At 40.3% G+C, this 27278-nt stretch overlaps 1 protein-coding gene and 1 long non-coding RNA gene across 5 annotated transcripts in view; one reads left to right on the forward strand and one right to left on the reverse strand.

Moving 5' to 3' along the window:
• LOC121501347 overlaps positions 1-17795 on the reverse strand; it is a 76254-nt gene extending 58459 nt beyond the window's left edge. The window contains exon 1 of the long non-coding RNA XR_005990590.1: positions 16934-17795. This is a non-coding gene — a long non-coding RNA (uncharacterized LOC121501347). The remainder of the gene's footprint in view (positions 1-16933) is intronic.
• Positions 17796-18210: 415 nt separating this feature from the next.
• PTPN12 (protein tyrosine phosphatase non-receptor type 12) overlaps positions 18211-27278 on the forward strand; it is an 85450-nt gene continuing 76382 nt past the window's right edge. Inside the window, exon 1 of one of the 4 annotated variants that reach the window (XM_041774145.1) lies at positions 18211-18544. In XM_041774145.1, the coding sequence (XP_041630079.1) occupies positions 18446-18544 (99 nt within the window). In that variant the 5' untranslated portion in view covers positions 18211-18445. Of the gene's footprint in view, positions 18545-19310; positions 19478-27278 lie in introns of those variants that run through there. The other 3 variants (XM_041774144.1, XM_041774148.1, XM_041774146.1) reach the window with 3 other exon arrangements.

Raw genomic sequence — 27278 nt, forward strand, 5'->3', positions numbered from 1 at the left:
GGCATCTCAAACTCAACATGTTCAAAATGTAACCATTCACATTTCCTGCGTCACCTCCCAACCTGCTTCTCCTTCTCACTTTCCTATTTTAATTCTGCTTCTCCTTTTCCCTTTCCTGTTTGGTGCCATACTTTTCTACTCATTTAAATTAGTAAACAGGAGTCATCCTAGAAGAGAGGCTGCAACCTCTCTGCTTATTTACTGAAGTTGTTTTTATGTAATTCAGACAACACTTTAAAAACTTTGAGCCAACAATTAGGATCTGGGACATTTCCCATAAAAACACAGGTTTAGCTTCTCTTTAAAAATCAGAAGATGAGGAAACTTCAGGTCTTATCTACATGGAAAAATCAGCCAGAGCTGAGTAACAGACGTCCCATTTAGACTCAGATAAGCTCTTAGGTCATGTAGTAAGTGTAATGGCCACAGTGGATGCTGATGTTCCTTTGATTCATCTGTGTCATCTGTCTGGCTCACTCTTGTCCTAAACCCTTCCTCTTGCCATGCCTCTGCTACAATCAATCAGCAATCCTATAGATTCTAGTATTTCTCTAATCTGTCTCCCTCCCTTTCATCTTGATTGCTACATTCCTACTTCAGGATCTCAATCATGGCTCATCTGGACTATTGTAACAGTTAACCTTCCCTAGCTCCACCTGCCCAGTCCATTGCTAACACATCAGCAAAGTAAGCTGATATCATTACCCTGCTGAAAAGACTTCACTGATTCTCCACTGCCCACAAGATAAAGTTCAAATTTCTTTAGTCCATGGTATCAGACTATCCATGTACTCAGCCTGATTTCACTGTCCTCCATCAGTAGTAGCAGTCTAGCTCTAAACCTGCCAAACAGTTCCACTGACCAGTAGATTGCTGTAACCTCTAGATCATGCACTCTATGCCTAGATCTTTGTCTCATCCATTCAGCTGCACAACCACATTCTTAACATAAAGAATGTTATTGTGCAGCTGAATATTGTCAGTTCAATGTTATTTTCTAATTTATTTATTTATTTATTTATTTATTTATTTTTTGTTATTTTCTTTTTAAAGACTTTTCTGCCTCATTCCCAGTCCTGCAGTTAGTTAGATGTGACCATTACACTTCCACCTCTACTGCTTTCCGTCCTCCATAAGACTGTTATCTTGGCAATCATGACATTTTACTGTTCCTCTTTGTTTACTTGCTTGTATAATGTAAGTTCCTTAAAGGCTGGGACTCTACCTAATTGGTCCTTCTATTTCCAGACTCATGCTTGGTGCGGTAATTGTAATGTGTAGCTGCTTAATAAATACTGGCTGGGTGAATAAATGAATGCTTACTTCAAATGATTGCTTACAAGTAGGTTGCTCTCTTAAACGGGTTGATCACTTTCCTATAATCCTCTTTACACCACTAATTTGCTTTTGTTCAGGGGTTAGGGAGGGTTAAAATTTTTAGCTCAGTTCAAGTTTAACTCAACTTCTGAAATACTAGGGGCTCAAATCAATGAGGTATATTTGTATTAACAATGTTTCCCCAGTTTTATTCTTAAGACACCATATATTGCCTCTGACACCTGGGGGCAAATGATTGATAAGCAATTTAAGACTCAGGTTAATTACACCATATGTAGGACACACTTCAATGTGCCTATGGGTATAGCTTATAAATAACACTAGGTTATAGCTGTCAATCCTCTTAATGAGGAAAAGAATACAATAGGGCCTTTAAAGAACCAATTATGCATCAACCAACTTTTACAGCATAAGGGAGTGTAAATGGCACTTCTCCAGGTAATATACTTTGTATTACTCTATAGAAGAGCATATTAATATAAAAGTAAAAATAAATCTCCAAACTGTCACATAAAAATCACACAAAACCACTTCTCCTGTTGTTCTAAATATATTCATTCATTCAGGAAATATTTGAGAACCTACTATGTGCTGGATACCATTCTAAACTCCAGGAATACTGCTGCCTTTATAAAATATGACTAAGGGATGGTGGAAGCCAGTACAATACACCAGGCTGCAAGATAAGAAGGGAGCCCAGAGCTGACTATGTAACATATCAAAACAAATGCCACTTTGCTGGGGAACTGAATAATTTTTTTCCACTGGCACTAACCCACATTTTGCAGCTGTCCTAATGAAGCTTACATTTTAGTGTGGTGGTCGGGGAGGCAGACAAAAAAATAAACAAGTAAATAAGGAAAATATAAAGTCTACCCAGAGACTAATAAGTTCTATAAGACAAATAAAGCAGGGAAGAAAACGAGTAGTGCTAGAGGGTAGAGGTACAATTTTAAAAAGAATGGTTAGGGAAAGCCTCTCTGGAAAGGTGGCATTTAAGCAAAGAGCTACACATAAAGGAGCGAATGAGTCACAGGGATACCCATAGAAGAGCATTCCAGCAGAGGAAACAAGCAGCAAAGGCAGATAGAGGTCCAGAGGTGGCTAATATGCCTGCAGCTTTCATGAAACAGTAGGGAAGCCAGTGGCCAGTGTGGCTACAGAAAGGGAACACAGAGAACAGTGAGCAGATTTGATAAGAAGTAATCTTGGTGGAGGTGGGGCGGGGTGGGGGGGTGGGGAGAAGCAGGACCGGAATACATAGGGCAGTGCTTCTCTAATCTGACAGGCCCAATGCTCTTTTTCTATAACAAATATTTTGTACTCTTCCTTTATTATCCTCAAGTTGACCTCACAGATAGTACAACCTACCTATACACCTAACTTCAAAAGAACCAATATAAATAAGAAATAAATGAAAGAATCTATGAGAGAAATAAATGAAAGTAATTTATAATCAAATAATATATATTTCAATATGTAAATGCTCAGACATAAACACCATGAAAGAATGAAATATGTCACCTTTATGTAGAATCGCTATAAGTGTGATGGCTACAAGTGCAGACTGACCAAGGAGCGTATTCTTGGAAATTCAAGTGCCACAAATAGTGATGCTGATGCAAGTCTCTGACACGATTTTCCAAAATGGCAAACCTCTGGTAAAATTCTGAATGGAGTATCATCTTCCCTCGATTTACATAATAGCTGCATTTCTGGAAAAGCAAGTGTACACTAAAACCATGCAAAAAAATATTTTGTATTTATATATAAATGGAGTTAGGTTCCAGGCCCAGATATTATAAACAGGCTCTTCACCTTCAGAAATGCCCAAAGGACATCCAAAAGTCATGCAGAAGACACAGGAGGGGACTTTTTGTGGTGATGGGAATGTTTGATATCTCGATATCTCGATCGTTGTGGTTACCTGGATATACACATTTATCAAAATGCATCAAACTGTACACTTAAACTGGTATATTTTATTTTACACTGCTAATCCCCCAAAACTGCATTTATAAATTGTATCTCAAAAACGGATTTTAAAAAATATCATGAAGGATGAGAGAGACTTCTTGAAAGTGAGAGAATTTGTGGGATGGAGCAGTAGCCCAGGCCCCCCTACGCTAAATGCCACTCAATAATGCTACATTCCCCCCCCCAAAAAAAATAAAAAAATAATGCTACGTCCCCAGAAACATCTGCCACATACACCCTAGTGAGCAATACCAATCCCACTGAGAATATTATTTCCTGTCTCTTAGAGGGATGGGAAGCCACTAGAAGTTTTATGCAGAGGAGGAATATGACTTGACATGTCTGAAAAGGATTGTTCTAACTTTTAGGGAGAGGTAGACAAAGATCGTAAGAGGCAGATGAGAAAAGACAGCAGCTTGGCCAAGGGTAGTAGCAAAGTAGAAATATGAGATGTATCAGAAAAGACCTCCATAAGTTTCAGACAGAGTACCCAAAGGGCACGTAGGAAACAGAACTCAAAAAAATGTTTATTAGGTGGTGCAGCTACTCTGGAAAACAGTATGGAGGATCCTCAAAAAGTTGAAAATAGAGCTATCCTATGACCCAGCAATTGTACTACTGGGTATTTACCCCAAAGATAGAAATGTAGTGATCCAAAGGGGCACCTGCACCCCAATGTTTATAGCAGCAATGTCCAAAATCATCAAACTATAGAAAAAGCCCAGCTGTCCATCGACAGATGAATGGATAAAGAAGATATATATATATATATATATATATATATATATATATATATACACATACACACACACAATGGACTACTACTCCGCCATCAAAAAAAATGAAATCTTGCCATACGCAATGAAGTGGCTGGAACTAGAGGATATTATGCTAAGATAAATAAGTCAATGAGAGAAAGACAATTACCATATGATTTCATTCATAAGTATAATTTAAGAAACAAAACAAAGGATCATAGGGGAAGAGAGAAAAAAATAGAACAAGACAAAATCTGAGAGGCAGACAAACCATAAGAGGCTCTTAATCACAGGAAACAAACTGTAACATTACTTCATTATGTGATACAATTTAAAAACACCTTGGGTTTCTAGCTATGTCATTTTTATATCTAAATATAATAAAGGTGGACACCTGAATGGCTTAGTCGGTTAAGCATCTGACTCTTTATCTCAGCTCAAATCTTGATCTCAGGGTTTCAGGGTTGTGAGTCCAAGCCCCATGTTGGGCTCCACGAAGGGCATGGAGCCTACTAAATAAATAAGTAAGTAAATAAAAGGAAGCTTTATTTTCTGGTGAAACAAGATTCAATTAAATGTTTTAAAAAATCTCTGCGACAAAAAAGAATACTTCTTGCTTAAGTAAAATATTTTATTTTCGCTATTTCCTTGATAATTTAGACCTTGCTACTTTAAGTTCAGTGTAATGAATATCAGTTTATTGTCTGAGTTTTTCCAAGTGTAGAAATTTAGTAGATAATGCTGGAATTGTTTTAAGACTATATCCTACAAAGTTGAATATTTTAAGCTCTGAGACTGCAGATCATCTCTTATAATTTGTCCAGTTCTTTTAAAACTTAAGAACAATTAAAGTTTCTGTTTGTTTGACCCCAGGTACACTAAAGTTTTATATTTAATGTCCAAAATTTTCTCTTGAAAATATTACAAAAATATTTAGGAATGAAATGACTTCTGTGAGGTTTCCTTCAAAATAATCCTGTGGGGAGAGGGAATTGGAGGGAGTTAGAGGAAACAAGACTAGCCTTATGTTGATAATTGTCAGAACCGATTAATGAAGAATGGTGATTCATTTCACTATTCTCCTTATTTTTATATCAATTTACAATTTTTCACAGTAAAGTTTTAAAAATACAGGGCCTGATAATTCATTCCCTACTTGTTGAATAACTGCTATGTGCCGAACTTTTACTAGGAGCTCAGTAAAGATTTATTAGCTATGAGGATAATGTACATTAAGGAGCTCATATCCTAGATATATAAACAAGCATTGTAAAGATTATAATATTGTGCTAAATGTATAAAGTGCTACAGGAACAAGGAAGGAGCAACTGGTTCTGTCTGGTAAAATCAGAGAATCTTCCCAGAGGACTAATGTTCAGATTGGGACCTGAAGGTTAAATATGACTTTTTCTGAAACAAAAAGGTGGGAAACCTCCACAGAGAAGGCAGCCTAACTCTGGAGAATGATCACATTCAAGCATTAAGAGGAATATAAAAGACAATGAAAGAAATAAAAAGGTGTCAGATAGTAAATAATATTTGTATTTTTACTGCCAGTACCAAAGACAGTGACTAACACTATACTAAGAAATCAAAATTAACCTACTGAATAAAGTTAATGTTTGAAAGAGTGATAGGAGGAAAATAGGAGAGTAATGTTTTAAAACCCAAAAGAAGACAGCATTCAGAATGGGAAAAAATATCTACAAATCATATACCTCGTAAGGGTTTAGTATCTAGAATATATAAAGAGCTCTTATAACTCAATAATAAAGAGACAAAGAACCCAACTAAAAAATTGGCAAAGAACTTGAGTAGACATGTCTCCAATACACAAATGGCCAACAAGTATACAAAAAGATGCTCAGCATCATAGTCATTGGAAGTTGCAATTCAAAACCAAGAGGCACCACTTAACACCCACAAAGATATCTAAAGATTAATTTTTTTTCTTTTTTTTAAAGATTTTATCTATTGAGACACAGAGAGAGAGAGAGGCAGAAACACAGGCAGAGGGAGAAGCAGGCCCCCGGTAGGGAGCCTGATGTGGGACTCAATCCCAGACCCTGAGATATCACGATGTGTAACAAAGGCAGACAGACGATGCTCAACTGCTGAACCACCCAGGCGTCCCCCCAAAAATTCTTTTTAAGGAAAATAACAAGTGTTGGCAAGGATATGGATAAATTAGGACCCTTGTATATTGCTAGTGAGAATGTAAAATGGCACAACCACTGTGCAAAATAGCATGGTGGTTCCCTACAAAGGTAAACACAGAATATCATATGATTGAGTGATACTGCTCCAAATGCATTTATAAGTATGTTCATAGCAGCACTATTCACAAAGGCAAAAGATGGAAACAATATCAACAAATGGAAAAATGTGGCATATACTTGCAATGGAGGATCATTCAGCTTTAAACAGGAAAGAAAATCTTGTCACATGCTTGAGGATATTATGCCAAGGAAAATAAGCCAGTCAGAAAAAAGGCAAATACCGTATGATTCCACTTATTTGAAGTATCTAAAGTAATCAAATGCATACATACAGAAAGTAGAAAGGTGACTACCTGGGGTTATAAGGGAAATAGGGCAGTTGTTATTTAATAGGTATAGTTTTTCAGTTTTGCAGGATGAAAAGGTTCTGGAAATGTTTCACAATAATGTGAATATACTCAACACTACTGAAATGTACATTTTTAAATAATTAAGATAGTAAAATTTTAAAAAAGATTATTCATTTTTTTGAGAGTAAGTGCATTTATGCGTGAGCAGGGGGAGAAGCAGATTACCCGCTGAGCACAGAATCCCAGATAGTAAACTTTAAGTCACTTTTTTTAAACCATAGTTTAACAAGGCAAGACACCACTCAATGTAACACTGAACATTAGGGGGCGCCTGGGGGGTTCAGTGGTTGAACGCTTGCCTTTGGCTCAGGGTGATTCCGGGGACCCGGGATGGAGTCCCGCATCGGGCTCCCCACAGGGAGCCTGCTTCTCCCTCTGCCTGTGTCTCTGCCTCTATCTGTGTGTCTCTCATAAATAAATAAATAAAATCTTAAGAAAAAATTGAACATCTCAATAAAAATTCTAAATCCCAGATACTAGTTATTTCTGGGGAGGGAGGAAAGGGAAGGACAACAAAGGCATTTCAATTCTCTCTGTAATGTTTAGTTACCTAAATGAAATCTGAAGCATATAAAGCAAACTATTAGAATTTGAGATGAAAACAAAGAAATTAAAAATTACACTAAATGAAAGAAACCAGGCACAAGAGGTCCTAAATTGTCTGACTCCATTCATATGAAACACCCAGAGTAAGTAAAGAGACAGAACACAGATCACTGGCTACCAGGATTTGGGGGGAAAGCAGAGGGGTAGGAAGTAACTGCTTAATGGATTCAGGGTTGGGGTAGGAAGTAACTGCTTAATGGATTCAGGGTTTCCTTTTAGGTCATGAAAATATTTTAGAACTAAATAGAGGTGGTGGACGCACAACACTGTGAATGTACTAAATGTCATTGAATTGTTAATTTAAAATGGTCAATTTTCATGCTATGTCAATGTCACATCACATTAAAAATAAAGCTAAAGGGAGAAATTTAAGGAAGGAAGGGTATTTTTCAAAAAGGGTCAGATGACCCAGACCAGTCAAGTAGGATATAAACTAAGAGCTCTTTAGATCTGGCAAGTAGGGGGCGCCTGAGCGGCTCAGTGGTTGAGCGCCTGCTTTTGGCTTAGGGCATGATGCGGGGGGGTACCGGGGTCCTGTCCTGGGATCGAGTCCCCCACCAGCCTCCCCACAGGGAGCCTGCTTCTCCCTCTGCCTGTGACTCTGCCTCTCTCTATATATCTCTCATGAATAAATAAATAAAATCTTAAAAAAAAAAGATCTGGCAAGTGGGGAGTCCATATAGAAGTGTGCCAGTAGTCACACTGTTATGGGTCGCAATAGATGGGCCAGTGTAGTAGCTCATGGGAGTCTTGAGCATTTTGTAGAATAAGGAGAGTCGGTGGAGAGGGAAAGGCTGAACACAGATAAAGGAGAGGAGGTATCTGCACAACAGAATTAGAAAGAGATAAAATAGAGTGCAGAAAAGATTCAACAAAGAGAGAGGTTAGCCTTGGAAAGGACTAAGAATCCTAATAATAGAAAGAAACAAATAGATATAAGGTAAATTTATGATTTCCAAATTTTATTTGGAGAGCGGAGACAGTGAGTGGGTTCAAACTTGGTAACTCCTATTTTCTCTAGGAATGAGAAAACAGAGTATAGGGCTTGTGGAGCCATAGGGGTACCAAAAATTAATATGAGAACTGCCCATTAAAGAAAGGTTAATACCTATTCTTCTCAAAGTATTCCAAAAAATGGAAAAGGAAAGAAAACTTATAAATTCATTCTATCAGGCCAGTATTACCCCGATATCAAAACCATATAAAGACATTCAATAGAACAGAAATACAGGCAAATATCTCTAATGAACATAGATGTAAAAATCCTTAACAAAATAATAGCAAACCAAATTCAACAATACTTTAATCATTCACAGGGTGTTTGCCTGGCTCAGTTGGAGGAGCCTGAGATTCTTGATCTTGGGGTCTAGGTTGGAGCCCCATGTTGGTTGTAGAGATTACTTAATAAATAAAAGGGGTGCCTGGGTAGCTTAGTTGGTTGAGCATCTGACTCTTCATCTCAGCGCAGGTCTTAATCTCAGGGTTGTGAGTTTCAAGCCCTACATTGGGCTTTATCTACCCTGGGCATGGGGCCTACTTAAGAAAAATTTAATGAATAAATAAATAAGTAAACTTAAAAAAAATCATTCAAGTGACATTTATCATGATCAAGTGGATTTATTCTTGGGTTGCAAAAGTGACTCAATATTCACAAATAAATCAATGTGATACATCATATCAATAAGAGAAAGGCTAGGAGCCATATGATCATTTCAATAGATGCAGAAAAAAGCACTGGACAAAGTACAACATCCATTCATGACAAAAACCTTCAACAAAATGGGTTTAGAGGGAACATACCTCAGCATAACAAAGGCCATATATGAAAAATCCATAGGCAACATCACCTTCAATGGTGAAAAACTGAGAGCCTTTCCCTTAAGGTCAAGACCAACACAGGGATATCCACTCTCACCACTTTTATTCAACATAGTACTGGAATTCCTAGCCACAGTAATCAGATAACAAAAAGAAATAAAAGACATCCAAACTGGTAAGGAAGAAGTAAAACTTTGACTATTTGCAGATGACATGATACTCTATACAGAAAACCCAAAAGACTACACCAAAAACCTGCTAGAACTGATAAACAAAATCAGTTTGCAGGATACAAAATCAAACTACAGAAATCTGTTGCATTTCTATACACCAATAAAGAAGCAGCACAGAGAGAAATTAAAAAACAATCTCATTTACAGTTGGGATTACAATTTACACCTGCACCAAAATAATAAGATACTTAAGAATAACCCTAACCAAAGAAGTGAAAGCTCTGTACTCTGAAAACTAGAAAACACTAATGAAAGAAATTGAAGATGACACAAAGAAATGGAAAGATATTCCATGCTAATGGATTGGAATAACACATACTTTTAAATTTTCTATACTACCCAAAATACCCTACACATTTAATGCGATTCCTCTCAGAAAATCAACAGCACAGCACCTGGGTGGCTCCACTGGTTAAATGTCTAACTCTGGGTTTCCACTCAGGTCATGATCTTAGCATCCTGGCATTGAGCCCTGGGTCAGGCTCCACATTTAGCACAGTCTGCTCATAATTCTCTTCTTCTCCCTCTGCCCCTGCCCCTACTTGTGTGCTCTCTCTCAGATAAATAAATAAATAAAATCTTAAAACAACAACAATAAAAAACACAACAAGATTTTTTACATAACTAGAACAAATAATCCTAAAATTTGTATGGAACCACAAAAGACACTACAGCAGACGGAATCTTGAAAAAGAAAAGCGAAGCTTGAGGCATCATAATTCCAGACATCAAGTTATATTACAAAGCTGTAGTAATCAAAATGTAAGGTACTGGCACAAAAATAAACATACAGATCAAAATAGAACAGGACAGAAAATCCAGAAATAAATCCATGATTATATTGTCAATTAATCTTTGACAAAGGAGGTAAGAACATGCAACTGGAAAAAGACAAGTCTCTTCAACAAGTGGTTGGGACAAAGGGACAGCTATATGCATAAGAATGAAACTGGACCACTTTCTTACACCATACACAAAATAAACTCAAAATGGATTAAGGACTTAAATGTGGGGCCTAAAGCCACAAAACTCCTAGAAGACAGCACAGGCAGTAACTTCTCTCACATCAGTAGTAGCAACACCTTTGTATATATGGCTCCTGGAGCAAGGGAAAGAAAAGCAAAAATAAACTATTGGGATTACATCAAAATAAAAAGTGTCTTCATGGCAAAGAAAATAATGAACCAAATTAAAAGACAACCACTAAATGGAGAAGATATTTGCAAATGACATACTCAATAAAGGGCTAGTATCCAAAATATATAAAGAACTGATACAACTCAATACCCAAAAACCAAATAATCCAATTAAAAAACGAGCAGAAGACACAAACAGACATTTCTCCAAAGAAGACATCCAGATGGCCAATGGATACATGAAAAGATGCTCAGTGTTACTCATTATCAGGGAAATGCAAATCAAACCACAATGAGATATCACCTCACACCTGTCAGAATGGCTAAAGTCAAAAACGGGAGAAACAACAAGTGTTGGTAAAGGTGTGAAGGGAAAAGAACCCTTGTGCAGTGTTGGTGGGAATATAAACTGGTACAGACACTGTGGAATACAGTATAGAGGTTCCTCAAAAAATTAAAAATAGCATTACCATATGAGACAATGATTCTACTATTGAGTATTCACCCAAAGAATACAAAAACACTAATTCAAAAAGATATGCACCCCTAGGTTTATAGCAGTATTATTTGCAACAGCCAAATTATGCAAGCAGCCCAATTGTCTGTCAACTGATGAAGAAGTGGTATACCAATGTACGTGTACAGGTATATATGTAGATATTACTCAGACATTAAAAAGAATTAAATCTTGCCACTTAAGTCAGTCAAAGAAATACAAATACCAAAGGATTTCACTCATGTAGGATTTCACAAACAACACAAAAAAAAATCAAAGAAAAAAAACCAAGGGAAACAAAAAAACAGACTTTTAACTATAGAGAACAAAGTGATTGTTACCAGAGGGCAAGTGGGTGGGGAAATAGGGAAAATAGGTGAAGGAGATTATGAGTACACTCTTCATGATGAGCACTGAGTAATGTAATAGAATTGTTGCATCACTATATTGTAAACATGAAACTAATTTAACACTGTATGGTAACTATAGTGGAATTAAAACACCAAAAAACCCACAACTGCCCTAATCCCCCTACTCTCAGTCCCTGGCAATCACCAATCTATTTAATATTTCTATCAATTTGAATGTTTTAGATACCTCATTTAAGTGGAATCACTATTTGTTTCTAATTTTATTGAGATAATTAACATATATCACTATATAAGTTTAAAGCATACGTCTTGATAGTCTGATTTATATATATCGTGAAATGATTATCACAATCAGTTCAGCTAACCTCCATTATTGCATATACGATAAGAAAAAAACCCCTTTTCCTTGTGATGTGAATTCTCAGGACTTAGTTTCTTAACTTTCCTATGTAATATATATAGCAGTATTAACTATAATCATCATGTTGCATATTACTAACCTAGTGCTTAATTAAGCTTATTAAGTGGTAGTTTGTTATTTTATTTTTTTTACCATCTTCTTCCAAATCCCTCTCCCCCACCATCTGCCTCTAGTAACTAAAAGTCTGATCCCTTTTTCCGAGGTTGGTTTCTTCTTTCTTTTTTTAGATTCTACAGATAAGTGAGGCCATTCAGTATTCATCTCTGTCTACAATTTAACTTTAAAATATTAGCAGTTGGGATGCCCGGGTGGCTCAGCGGTTTAGTGCCGCCTTCGGCTCAGGGTGTGATCCTGGAGACCCGGGACTGAGTCCCATGTGGGCATGGGACCCCACCTCTCTCTCTCTGTGTCTCTCATGAATAAACAAACAAACAAACAAACAAACAAATAAATAAATAAATAAATAAATCTTAAAAATAAAACAAAATAAAATAAAATATTAGCAGTCACTGAATGAAAGGGATTTTTGCTTGTTTTGTTTTGAGGCTTTCTGTTAATAATTGGGTCTGAGTCCAATCAATACACTGAATGGATTTTATACAGTACAATCATATTTCATGGTCCTTGTTAATGATCCATTCTTGAATATAGAAATTATATGTCATTATGCTGCAGGATCACTAATTAGATGCTAAGGTACTACTTGACTTGGAGGTTACTTGTAAAATTTTAATTTTTCTTTGAATGTTAAATGAAACAGTATAAGAAGTATGAGATAGAAAAGTTAGAGGGAGGATTTAATTATTGCATTCACCTGCCGTTAGTATTTATTGTTGCACTATTTGACCTCTGTTATATAACAATGGGAAATTTTCATTGAATAGAGAGTCACTTGGGCTTTGGTTCAGTTCTGCTATCCATACGACCTTCAGCAAATCATTAAATTCCTTTAAGCTTAGGCATTATAAGCCTCAGTAGCATTCTAATGTATAAAGAAAGATGGAGATAATCATATGTGGCTTACCTACTTAGGATAGAGTTATTGGAATAAATGGGAGTCTTATGTCAAAAAGCTCTGAAATATTAGCTTTACAAATACTTATCAAATATTAAAGAAATATCATCCTTTCCAAACTTCTTTCCATTTTTATGTGCCTTTCTTCTAAAAATGTTATGCCACACTAGACTAAAAAGTTATACTGCTTTTTCCCCCCAGTTCCCTATTGGACCACATACCTCAAAAATAAATTCACAGATTACAAATGGTCAACGACTTTTTTGCTGTGACCAGGTCTAGGAATGAGGGAGTAAGGGATACCAGGAATAAATTAGAGAAGAATTTCCCTCCCTTTTTATTTCCCATAACTTCCTGGTTAGGAGTCCTTTAGTTTGAAAGTACAGAGACAACTGAGGGATGTTTCTAATGACAAGTTAATATTAGCAGTGCTAATACTTTGGGAGAATACTTTGGAAGAATCTCAGGAATGGTTTGAATCCTTATGTGTAGTTTTGCTTAAACTACACCAGGTATTAAAGCATTGTGACTCAATGGTTTATGCAACAAGCTGGAAACTCAGGACCTGTGAGTTCTGGATATGCGTCTGACATTTGTATTTTTACAAGTGAGCTAGTCATGTTCACTCCCATGTTTTATTTAGTTTTTCATCTATTAATGAGGACAATGACGTCAAATTGCCTCCCAGAATTGTTAAAAAGAACTCACAAAGAGTTATAATGCCATGTAAGCCATAACAAAGGTAGTTTTCATAAGAGAACAGTCGCAAAAATGCTCTGAAAGTCAGAACTTCTACACAGATATGAAGCATCACTTTTAACTGAGTGACAGGGGGAAGGGATATCGTGAATATGAAACAGGTGGATAATCCTGAAACCCATTTTGAATTGTTGGTTTAAAAATCTCACTCCAACCTTCACAAATGTACTAAGAAAATACATTTTGAAAATGGTATTTTGGCTTTCTTTTCATCCCTCATGTCTTTACCCAGAGTAAGGTGGTTAGTGAGTAGGGCAAGAGCCTAAGGAGACAGGAGGTAAAGAAGCAAAGGGTCCAGAAATCATCCATTGTTTGTTTAACCAGTTCTTATTTTGTTTTCTGTGAGCAAGCGTAACATGCGGTACCCTAATTCTACAACCCAAGGCTTAGAGAGCTGAAGTGACATCCTGAGTAAGAAATGAATGGAACGGGCGTTTGAAACTTCATCTCTCACTTCTGAGCCCAGGCTCTTTATTCTGACCTATTCTGTTTCGGGGAAAATTTATTTATGGATTAAATGCCGGCCAAACCTGTCCTGAAAAGTTCTAAGTCAATTCTCAGTTAAAGGGATTCTCTCCACTTCTCTCATGGCCACGTGGGTTACAGAGTGACATCTCTACATATGTCTGCATGACTGGTTAGTGACTTTGGACTAACCAACCAGATTCTTTATAATTCCTATTCTTATAAGACCTTCCCTAAGCATATCCCAAGGTATTCAGTTTCTGACCTTGCTGTTTGATGACTTACTCTCTAGGTTTCTAAGTTCAGATTGTGAACGGTGAGAACTGATTGGCCAAGATCCTGTTCCTACACCAGGCCACAGGTTGCTGGCCTGTTTACACAGCATAGGTCAAGTGCAGCTGTGGCTGGGAATGAGCAAGGTGGCCAAAGTTTCTCGAGAATTGTGGTGTAAGTGGGTCGGCATTCTGAAACACCTGTGCCATTTTAAAAAAATTTCCCCAAATAAGATCAGCTTCCATTTTCTCCATTTGGGTGTTTCTATTGAAGATACTGCCATTCTTCCTATCACCTAGATTGAAAGTCTAAAAAAATTTTAATTAAATTGATTTAATTTTGTTGGAAAAGTAATGCATACACAGTATATTTAGAATATAAAAAGGTATACACATTTGAAGTTGTCTCCTTTTTGCCAGGGCCCTCCTACAGGCAAACACAGCTAATGTTTTTTGAAATATCCTTGAGACAATTTCTGTGTTCAAGTATTTTATCCACATTCCATTTTATATAAAAGTAAGAATACCATAAACACAATGCCTAGCTTTTCTCATTCCGTAAGTAGATCTTGGGACCTATTCCACATGAACGAACACAGATTATTTTTTTTATAGTTTGGCTTCAAAAAACCTAATTATATGGATGTGATTTTGTTTTTTAACCAGTCCCTTTTGAAATGCAGGCCCCTTTCTACTCTTGCCATTACAAATAAGGCTGTAATAAACTTGTGTTTGTATACACCTATAAATATTACCTCTAAGTTTTTTTCAGCCAAAGCACGTGTGAGGTTTCCATTATTATACATTTATGGCCAAAATGCATCCAAGGATGTTGTGCAGATTTCTCTCACCATTCACGCATGAAAGTTCCCATTTGCCGAAACTATGCATAGCCCTGCATTGTCAAACCTTCTGATCTCTTCCAACCTGGCAATTTCAGTCATCTTTAATTCTACCTCCTTTCTTGTCTACTAAGTCAGTCCCTAGTTCTGTGAGGTCTTTGTCTCTCTCACCTCCATCTATGTCTTGTAATTGCAGTGCTATGACCTTAAAGCTTTTTTTTTTTTTTTTAAAGACTCTTATGTATTTGAGATAGAGCAAGCGAGAGAGAGAGAGAGAGAGAGAGAGAGAGAGAAAGAGAAAGAAGGAACACAAGCAGGGAGGGATGGTGCAGAGGGAGAGGGAGAAGCAGGCTCCCCACTGAGCAGGGAGCCCAATGTGGGGCTCCACCTCAGGACCCTGAGATCATGACCTGAGCTGAAGGCAGACGCTTAACCAACTGAGCCACCCAGGCACCCCTAGCTACAGTTTTTGTTGCTTCATAATATTGGCTCCCAATACCTCATCCCATTCTCTCCCCTTATTAAGTTGTGATTTAACAACAACAACAACAACAACAAAAAGCCAGATTACTATTTTCCTAATTTCATGTCTATTCTCAAAAACCTTTGGTGGCTCCCACTGACAATATGAAATCCAAGTCATTAGGCAGGCATTCAACACTCTCTAGAATCCAATCTGTCTATGTTAGCACCTTCACGGGCATATCAAAGTTCTGCCTCAAACTTCTGCTTTGCTGTCTTCGTGTTTGTTTTATCGCTTCTCTTACCAGGGAGCTCTTCTTTTTGTTCAATTTCACATAGACTTCAAGGTCCCCTGCGACCACTGCGCTGCTAATGGGGGTCCCAATTTTCTCAGAAATGTTAAGCCACCCAATGTCTGTATCATGCATTTGGCATTTATGAACCAACAGTATAACTAAGTTTATTGTTTTTTTGCTGTCTCCTGAACCAGGCTATAAACACTAAGAAGCCATCCCTAAAACATTTTTGCATCTTTCACATACACACATATTTTGAGGTGCTCAAAAATTATCTGTAAATTGAAAGGTGACTTAAGTATACTAAAATGCTAAGTAAGCCTTTGCAAAAGAGTCGAGATACATAATGGTACTTTACACTTGTTTTCCCTAATCTACATCAGATGCCAAAGGTAGATGCTAGGAACTTAAAAAAACACTCAAGTTTTACAAGAAAGAGAGAGAAGGCTGTTAGTAAGAGGAAAAGTAAAAATACTGCAAAAACACTAGACAATATGAGGCTCCGTACTCAAAACAAGTCAACACATCCAATCAGTCAGACCCTAGATTGTTACTCAACTTGTCTAGCATATAGTCATCGAATACCCTCTGGGTTGTACATTCTTTTGATATATCAAAAGTACAGGCACTCCTCATCATCTGCCCATTGCTTTGCTTAGAGTTTAATTTCTTTCCCAGTTCTGGGGGGAAAAGGGTTACCTACAGGGTGACCCTTGGTGGGTGGGTGATCAAGACCAGATCTTGATCTTTTCCTACATCCAGTGAAAACTGAGTCTCAGTATCTAATTAAAGTAAAATACTCCAGACCCTTGTTTCCAATGGAGCCTAACTCGGAAACTGAACTATTCTAAGTGAATCTTTGAGTACAGGACAGAACTATCTTTTCATATGCACATACACCGCATAGATACATAGGAGGTAGAGGAGGGCACACCTGGAAGTGCGTATTTCTGAGAGCAGGACTGGACTGGCATACATCAGTTGTGTATTTTAAAGAGAAACACCGTTCTTTGAAACAGAGGAAAAATATTGTACCCACCTATATTCTTCAAGGAGTTTTATCGTTAAGCTCCACAGTGGTTCTCAACATTCACCTGGGAGGAGGGGGCTAGCACGCACGTTCCCTATTTTCGACCCATTCCCTGCCCAAGCTTATCTGATAAATTTCTTGGGTGTGGGTAGGAGGGATCCAGAGAAGTCCAGGGATCCAATCGTCCTCTCCTGCCACGTTACCACACGTTTACTTTCCTTGGTGAGGGCCAATCCTTCTAAGGGCTGTACTGAAAGCAGGAAGGTCTGAGTTCTAGTGTTGGCTCTGCTAAGGGTACGCTGGGGGGAGGGGTGGGCCTCAGGCAAATCACTTTCTTCGCAAAAATGGTGAATTAGATTAGGACAGATTCTAATTGCCAGAAGACTTGCAAAGATGCACACAAATTCATCAAGTCCATTCTATGGAGAAAAAAGCCTGTTAATCATTTCTGTCCGGAGGGCTGCGAATCTGAGCTCCAAAGCACAAAGTGCGTCTCATTCAGCCAACACAGGCGTGGCAGGTGTTCGGGCGCGCTCCGGGGCTCAGGGCTCACCCGCCAGGGCTTAGACGGATCTGCAGGCCTTTCGTTCGAGGAACGTTTGGCTTGTCCTGGCCGCAGCCACTGCCCGAGGCGGCAAGGTCAGTCGCCGTCAGCATCCCGGGCCAGCAGCGGGACCGAGACCCACCCGCCCCAACGCGGGGGGACGCGACTACAGTTCCCGGCATGCCTCTGCGCCCCGCCCCTCCCCCCCCGCCCCCCGGGCTCCCGCGGGCCGGGCCTTGTGGCCGCAGGAAACACTCGCAAAATGCGCTTTTCCCACCAGCGGGCCGTGAGCCCGCAAGTTCCAGCGGAAATCTTCCTGGACGGACCAGGGTTTCCTGGGCTCGGAGGCGCACCCCGTCCTGCAGGACGCCCCCCCGCCCCGGGCGCTCCAGGCGGCCCCGGCGGGACCACGCCCCGGAAGTGGCTCGCGCGGCCCCGCAGGCCGCCGCGGGCCTCGCAGCCACTGCGAGAGGGTCTGGGCGCGGCGGGGCGGGTCCGGGGGCGGGGCCCGCGGGCGGGGGCGGGGCCTGGCCGGGCGCTCGGCGCCTGGGGCGGGGCCACGGCTCGGGGGCGCGCGTCTGGGTGGCGGCGGGGCCGCGCCCGTGGGGAGAGGCGGCGGCGGCGGCGGCGGCCAGTGGGGAGGGGGTGGGGAGGAGGGACCGGGCCGGGGGGCAGGGCCAGGGAGAGCCGAGCTCCTGAGGCGGCGGCGGCGTCTCCAACGGGGGAGGAGGAGGGCGGGGACGAGGATGGAGCGGGCGGGGGGTTGGGGCTGGCGCTAGCCGCAGCGGCTCGCCTCGGACCGGGGGAGCGCGGCGGCTGCTCCTCAAGTTGCGGCGTCGGGCGCCGGGCCGGTGCCGCCGCTGCCGCCGCCCCAGGCGGTGGGGGGAGCGGGGCGCGGGAGGCCGGGCGGCGCGCTGGGGAAGGCTGAGCGGGCGCTGCGCCGGGCGGGCGGGCGGCGGCGGCGGGGGCGCGGGAGGATGGAGCAAGTGGAGATCCTGAGGCGGTTCATCCAGAGGGTCCAGGCCATGAAGAGCCCGGACCACAACGGGGAGGACAACTTCGCCCGGGACTTCATGGTGAGTCGCGCCCCGCGCCGCCCGTTCCCGCCGGCGCTTTGTGCGCGGCCGTGAGCAGCGGGGCGGACGGCCCGGGCCGCCTCCTCCTCCGCCGCCGCCGCCGCCCTCGGCCTCCCTCCGCCGCCGCCCGGCCGAGCCCGCCCCGCGCGCCGCCGCCCGCGACCACCTATTGTCTGCGGGCCGGGAGCGTGCAGCCTGCCCCGCCCGGCGGGGTCTCCCGGGGGGTCTCCCCGCGGAGTCTCCGCGCGGGGTCGGGGCGAGGTGGCCCGGGGAGCGCGGCGGGGCGGAGGGACGGGGGCGCCAGGTCAGCCCCGGCCCGGGGCCGCCCTGCCCCGCCGGCCGCGGAGGTGGGCACGGGCGCTTGGCCGCCGCGACCCCCGAGGACCCCCGAGGCTGGGCCGGGGCGGCCGCGGGCCCCGACACCCAGGTGTGCGGTGGCGCCGGGGTCCCCGCGACGTTAGGTCGGAGGGCCCGGGTGTGCGCGGCGCTGCGGCTCCCGCTCCCGCTCCCGCAGGAAGCCCCCGCCGACCCCTGGGGGTGTCGTCGGAGGCGGAGGGGATGTGACCATCACTTCCTATCCGGGGTGGGGGCGGGGAACTCGGGAACAATAGTCCTGGTGGGGCGGAGGCTCCGCAGCGGCCGGAGCGCTGCACCGGGAGATAACCTTCCCTGCCCCCCTTCCGCCCTCGGCCCGGCGCTCGGCGGGGAGGTGCAAGGTCCTGCTCCGAAGTCGCCCGAGGCACAGCCCCTGGGGGGGTCCGAGCCAGAGGCGTGGGACCAGAAGTCCGCTTCCTACATCGCCCCCCCCCTCCACCTTTTATTTTTCTGCTGGACAATGTTCCCTTTAGGGTTGTTTCTCGGCTCAGGAGGCGGTGGTTGCGGCGGCTGCTCCTACGGATGTTGCGCAAGACCGGGGCGTTGGAAACTCTGGAGGTCTGGGGAATGGAAAAGGAAGTGGGACTTGGGGAAGTGGCTGCTCCTTGGCCGCGGCGGGGTTCGGGAATGGGAAATAGGCTCGGGAAATGTTGGTCCCGGGCAGGGTACCCCCCGCAGGATGATCCCTTAACCCCGGAATTCTCCATTGTGAAAAGGACACGCGGCTAAGTCCATAAAAATGAATGGGCAGCACACATTGTCTAGGGTGTTTGTTTGTTTGTTTCAAGGTACAGTTTGTTTACAAGGTGCCGCTGAAATGACTTTTAGCCCTGAAAATGCTTTTTCACATTTTAAAGAGCCTCGTTTGTCTACAGTTTTAGGCATTAACATTGTTAACAGCTTGTACAATAGATGGTTGACCTTATACAGCGGTGTAATAGTATTGTGGGGCTTCGTGATTCCCGCCTTCCTAGACCGGTGAAAGAGGATGGGAGTGAGATTTTGTTAGTATCTTTCGAAGATGGAAAAAATGTAGGTAAAATAATCTGTGTCCTATTTTGGACATTTTCCGTGGATATTTAGCCTATGTGTTTTTGATCCGAGGAAAATAAAGAGGGTATTTTCTCCTCTTACTAGTGAGAATTGGGTCGTGTCACTCAATAGTAATTGGAGGGAGTCCCCTTTTTACGGCTTTTTTTTTTTTTTTTTTGCAAATAGAAAATATTTACTTTTAGGGCATTTTAGAAGTTTAAAATCAGGCTTTTGCAGTCTTATTTTGGTTATGGAAGAAGAGGTGGTGTGGTCCTTGGTCCCTGCGAGTTTGCATGCTAGTCATCTTGTTATCCCTGGGCATATCCTGTCAGGAAAGAGCATTGTTTGGTGATGAAGGCCGTCAGGACAGGTGCCCAGTCTCTGAACTTATGTGCAGGGGAAGTAGCCTTGGGGTTCGTGCTTTGCGGATGAGTCAGGGATCCTATTGGAGATTTCATTTCTGAAGGACTGAGTTTCTTTTATCTTCCATAATACCTAGGGATAGCTAGGTGATTCTACGTTGGAGATTTGATGACTAAGGCTATTCTTTTATAGGGCTTGCTTTTTTTATTCCATGACTTGATAAGCAATAGCTATAATTAAGCCTGCTAGATAGATGGTGCTGCTTTTTCCCTTGACTGGAAGGCTAGAGGGAGACCATGTCCCCTCTGCCGTGGAGAGAGAATAGAAGATAAGCTAATAATTTCAAGTGTTCTGTTACTTGTAAATTCTTATGTGGATCAAAAATGCATTATTAAATTGTAGCATTTTAGAACTGAGCCTTAGAAATAATATATTATAATACTATTCAGTTATAGAGTACTAGTTTTTTTAATTTCAAATTTGGAGATTATAGAATAATAATTAATAATGCCTTACTCTTAGGAAAGTGGGGTGGATTATGTTCTTCCCTTTGTTGTATCCAGCCTTCCTAGTCCTGTCACCCAAAGGCGGTCTCTGTTAATGTTCTTAATGCATCTGTTTGACGGTGCTGTTTATTTCATTTTATATTGTTGGGTTTTTTTTCCCCCAACTTACCATTTTGATAAGTATTTTTCATTTGTAAAAATCCAGTGGCTATTTAATTTTTCAGTGGCTGTATGATATTTTACCTGGCAACTATTTTATAGCTTAACCATTTCCTTGTGATTGAATATATGGCCATTTATTTTCTATTATGAACATTTATGGGTAAAACTTCCTTATTTTGGATTGTTGCATAAGATATCTTCCAGTAGGGATCCCTGGGTGGCGCAGCGGTTTGGCGCCTGCCTTTGGCCCAGGGCGCGATCCTGGAGACCCGGGATCGAATCCCGGGATCGAATCCCACGTCAGGCTCCCGGTGCATGGAGCCTGCTTCTCCCTCTGCCTGTGTCTCTGCCTCTCTCTCTATCTCTCTGTGACTATCATAAATAAATAAAAATTAAAAAAAAAAAAAAAAAAGATATCTTCCAGTAGTGGAAGTACTAGGTAAAAGGATATTTATTTATTTATTATTTATTTATGAGTTTATTAATTTATTCAGGGGAGATACAGAGACAGAGGCAGAGGGAGAAGCAGGCGCCCTGCAGGGAGCCTGATCGGGACTCCATCCCAGGAGTCTGGGATCATGCCCTGAGACGAACAAAGGCAAAATGCTCTACTACTGAGCCACCCAGGTGCCCCAGATATAAACATTTAATGCATGTTTATAAATAACCTTTTGAAGAAGTTGTATCAGTTTATACGACTGCCAGTAGTGCATGAGCGTTCATTTAATTAATTTGATGGTTGGAAAATGGTTTCTTGTTTTAATTTGAATTTTGTGTTGATTAGTAAGGGTAGGGAATTTTCCACCTGTCATTAACTATTTTGAGTTGTCTATTCTTGTCTTGGTGTGTTGTGTCCTCTCCAGCCCACCGTTAAAGAGGAGAAAACTAAGATATTGAAGTGGTGTAAACTACAGCACCAAGATGATTACTTATTAAACATCTGATTTGTGGCAGATGCAGGACTCGATTTCAGCTTCTTGACTTTAAGTCTTCTTACAAGATGGCAGACAGTGATCATGACCAGTAAATGTATAGGATAGAGTGATGTGTATTCATGTTTGACAGACCTGGTTTTATGCTCATCTCTTTCATTGTATAGCTGTTGGACCTTGGGCTGGCCACTTTGAAGAAAATAGGATGAATAATTTCTGTCATCTTTTAAAGAAGAAAAATGCTACCTAGTTCATAGGGCTGAGGTATGGGAGTGATTATTTAGAGTCATCATTTAACAAATCCTTGTGCTAAAGTCTGTAGTCTCATATAGCTAATTTATGTAGTCAGTTACAGATAACTAGACATAAAAGGAAAAAGGTATCTGGGCTTTTGTTTTCAATCATTTTCTTGTGCTTTTTAAAGCTTTATAACGTGTAGGGGTGCCTGCCTGGCTCAGCCAGTTAGGTATCCAACTCTTGATCTCAGCTCAGATCTTTTTTGTCAGGGTCATGATTACAAGCTCAGCACTGGGCTCCATGCTGGGAGCCTACTTAAAAATAAGTAATAAATGAATAAATCTTTACAATGTCTGAAACATTGAAACAAGCAGTAGATTTCTCTTGATCAGGCTAAAGTTTATCTAATTTATATTAGACACTTGTATATAAAAAATAATTACAGATGACACGTAAGCTACAAGTAAATATGGCAGTTTCGGCTTAAAAACCAGTTCTCTCTCCATTCATGAAGGTGAAAACAAAAATATGAGTGAATTCAGTTGAGTATTTAAAAAACAGGATGCAGTAGGGGTGTGAATTTCAGGACTTTTTTGTGAAGACTATTTACAGACATTTTTCTAAAGCCAAACTGAGGTATAATAGCAAGCTATCCTACGTTAAAATGCTATTTAAAATAACTCTGATGTTTTGTTTTTTTAAGATTTTATTTATTTATTCATGAGAGAGGCAGAGACACAGGCAGAGGGAGAAGAAGCAGGCTCCATGCAGGGAGCCTGTTGTGGGACTCCATCCCAGGTCTCCAGGATCACACCCCGGGCTGAGGGCAGGCGCTAAACCGCGGAGCCACCCAGGGGTCCCAATTCTGGTGTTTTAAACTAATTTGAACTTAGTTTATCAATCAAAAGTACCCAGGAACTACTGTAGGAATTATCCATTTCAAGGGATTTATTATATAAAACCATCTGTTCTACAAACAGTAATCCTGACAGAACTGCTCAAAGCAACCTGTCTCTTGCTTTGTTATGATTAAATAATTGTTAGACCATTTTTATTTTACTACAGTAATGTTAGTCTTTATAAATTATTTTAAGTAAAAAAGAAATTAACATTTCTGTCCCTTTTATATTCTAAACACTGTGCCAGATACTTTGCACCCTATCTTACTTCACATGTCAACAATTTATGAGATAGATGTAAACTGAATCTTACACATGAGGAAGCACACTCTGAGAAATTAAGTATTTTGCTTGACTTCAGAACCTCTGTTCTTTTTAAAAATTCATTTATTTATTTATTATTTTTATTTATTTTATTTTTTTATTGGAGTTCAGTTTGCCAACATATAGCATTTTAAAAATATATATATATATATATATTTTTTTTTTATTGAAGTTCAGTTTGTCAACATATAGCATTTAAAATTTATTGATTTCAATAATCTCTATACCAAGCTGGGGCTCCAGCTCATCACCCCGAGATTGAGTCTCAGAAGCTCCTTCAACTGAGCCAGCCAGGCACCCCAAATCCTCTGTTCTTTTTGTTCTGTTTCTCCAGGATGCAGCTGAGGTCCTTTGGAACCTGGCTGGGACTAGGCTAGCGGTGGGGAGGGTATACCACCATGCAAAGGGATGGAAGTTTTAAAGTTGAACATGTTTGGGGCGCCTGGGTGGCTCAGTCTGTTGAGCTTGGGACTCCTGGTTTTGGTGCAAGTCATGATCTCATGGGTCCATGGATTGAGCTGAGTCTCACTCAGCCTGGAGGATTCCGCTGAAGATTCTTTCCCTTTACCCCTCCCCCCACGTGCATGCTTACATACTCACTCGTGCATGCACACTCTGTCTCTGAAATAAATGAATAATTCTTAAAAAAAATTTAAAGTTGAACATGTTTAGGGGAGTGGTAGATAATCACCTAAAAACAGCAGTTAACACCTTTTGGTCTCTAGAATCCTTTATAGCCTTAAAAATTATTGAGGGCTCCAAAAAGCTTTTATTTATTGCACTACAAACAGATATATAAAAAAAGTCTGCTTAAAAAAATAATAAACCCACTTCATATTAACTATAGATAATTATTATTCAAAACAGAAAGTAATTAGTGAGAAGAAGCATTATTTTTCTATTTTTGCAAATTTCTTTAATGTCTGGCTTAATAGAAAACTGGATTTGGGTTTTCGTATCTGCTTCATTCATATGGTTGCACTGTTTATATGTCACATAGCATGATATGTCATGTACTCTAGAAAACGCCACTGTACACTCTAAAAAGGAGAATGAAAATGATTTTGAAATATTACCGTGCCTTAGGTCTGTGCATTCCTATATTTACAGGTGAGGAAACATAAATTAATATTATTAGGAAAAGAATTTTAACTTCATGGACTCTCTGAAATGGCCAGGGGCTAGGCTGTCCCTGAACCATACTTTGAGAACCAGTGAAGTAATGCATGGTAAGGGCTAATGGTGATGCTGAGAAAATTAGATAGGGGTTTCAGATTGTGAAGGTTCTTGCATCTATGCTATAATTTACTCACTAGATCAGTATTAGTGATTTGGAATAGTTCTATACTACAACTCGTAGGGTCACTTGGAAAGTGGGCAGGTGTTAAGAAAATAAACATAGTAACTGAACATTCTAGCAATGTTTTCCGGCCTCCAACTACTTACCCCCACCCTCTGCCACAGACTGCTTTAGTATGAGCCTTCACTTCTTTGATACAGATAGGTTCTGGATAGCCACTATATGTTTTAAGAAGGGTAAGCAGTCATTTGACAGATTTGTGTTTGTAGGGGTTGATTCTGGTGGCAGTATTAAGGATGGAATTAGTGATGAAGGAGAGCATTTTGGAAGCTGTTGAAATATAGGAAATGAGATAAGGGCCTGAACTAAACTAAGATAGTGGAATAGAGAGTATATATAGGATCTGATAAGGATTAAGAAAGAAGTCTCGATTCACTAGATGTGGGTAGTCCAGGAGAAAGGAATATTTACAGTATGACTCCAAGTTTCCTGGTTTGGTATACTATCACCCAAGTTAGAAGATACCATTTGGTATGGTTAGGAGTACGGGAAGAGAAAGAAGTAGAAGAGACCAAGCAGAAGGTGGTTGGAGGAAATTTCAAGGTAGAAGAGAATTAGTTTAGTTTAAATGTGGTAAACTGAGGTGCCTGAGACAGTAGGCAGAAATGTAGAGCTCAAGAAAGCTGACAGGATGTAGTTAAAAATTTGGAAGTTGTCATATGAGCATATAAAAGGTATTTGAAAGCATGAGAGGGAATGAATTTATTCAGATGAGCGTATAAAGTGACCAGCTTTAGGTTGGAGAGCAGCAGTATGTATGTATGTATGTATGTATGTATTTATTTATTTATTATTTTTTTAGCAGCAGTATTTAAAGAGCAGCCCGTATGCTCAGGAGGGAAGGGAACCCAGAGGATGTCAGAAAAGCCTTGGGAGGGTTTCGGGAAAGGAGTAGTTAGCAAAATCAAATACTTCTAGAAGGACTGGTAAGGTGAGATTGAGAAAGTACCCATTCTGTTTGCCAAGTAGGAGTGATTTGGTGACCACAAAAAGTGGTTTGGGTAGGATATGGAAGAGTCTAGATTATAGTTGATTGAGGAGAAAATAGGTCAAATGAGTATAAATTCTTAACATTTACATTTAACATTTTGAAAGTAGATGGTAGAAACTGGAGGAAGACAGATTGAAGGAGAGCTCCCCTCATAAACTTTGCTTTTTTTGTGTGTGTGTTAAAGGTACGACAGGTGCAGTATTTTATATGTTTCTTAACTAACTATATGTGTGTCCTCGTTTGTGAAATGATTGCTGTTTAAATATAATTTTATTTTACTTTTTTTAAATATAATTTTAAAAGACAGACAAGAACTTGTCTTTTGGTTAAACGAGGCCTCTAAAGCTTTTTAAAGTTTGGATTTGAAATGTTAGAAAACATGAAGTGAAGAAAGATGGAAAGCCTGGAAGATTTTATGCTGCACAGCCGAAATAAGTATGAAAATTTTCATTGTTAAAGTGTTAAATGCTGTGGATTGAGGTGTTTTAAAAATCAGTAACAGCTTTATTGAGAGATAATTCACGTAATAAAACTCATTGATTTAAGCTGTATAATTTAATAGTTTTTAGTATATTCACAAAATGATGCAGTCATCATTATCAATTTTATCACCCCAAAAAGATACCCCATACCCATTAGCAGTCATTCTTCCTCCCTTTCCTATCCCTGACCCTGAGGCAACCACTAATCTACCTTCTGTCTCCATAGATTTGCTTCATACAAATGGAATCATACAATATGTGCTGTTTTGTGACTGAGTTCTTTGACTTAATAGGTTTTCAAGGTTCGTTCATGTGTTGCAGGAATTGAAACTATTTGACTTCTTATTATGACTAAATAATATTCCATTGTATGGATATACCACATTTTGTTCATCCATTCATCCACTGATGGACATTTGAATTGTTTTCACTTTTTGGAATATTTTCTTTATGTAATAATACATAAAATAGAATATTTTGTATTTTATGAATAATGCTACTATGAGTATTTATGTACACATTTTTGTTAGGATATATGTTTTCATTTATCTTGGGCATATATCGAAGAGTAGAATTAATGGGTGATATGGGTGGACATTTTGAGGAACTGCTAGACTGTTAAAGCTGCTGCACATTTTACATTTCCACCAATTTCTCTACATTCTAACATTGTCCGTCTTTTTGATTATAGCCATCCTAGTGGGGTGGATTGTATCTTGTGGTTGACTTGTAGGTTTTTAAAATATCCTAGTGAATTTATATAAATGGTTCTGTATGTTTAATGTGCCTTTCAAACCTAGAGTGATAGGAAGTATTTTCTTTTTGCATTTGCTACTGGTTTAGTTTCTAAGCCATCCTTTGATGAGTATCCAGCCAAACATATTTCTAAGTAACTTAATAAGTGGAAGTAAACTTTTAAGTAACTCTTTCCCTATGGCTTACCAGAGACAGCATACTACAAATTTAATAGTTAATTCTCAAAAAATTTTATTGTATGTATTTACTTTCAGAATAGTGCTAGCTATTTTTTCATTCAATAGTTGACATTTAGTTTGGAAAAGGTCTTTGACA

Source organism: Vulpes lagopus, chromosome 11, assembly GCF_018345385.1.
Source record: "Vulpes lagopus strain Blue_001 chromosome 11, ASM1834538v1, whole genome shotgun sequence".
NCBI lineage: Eukaryota > Metazoa > Chordata > Mammalia > Carnivora > Canidae > Vulpes > Vulpes lagopus.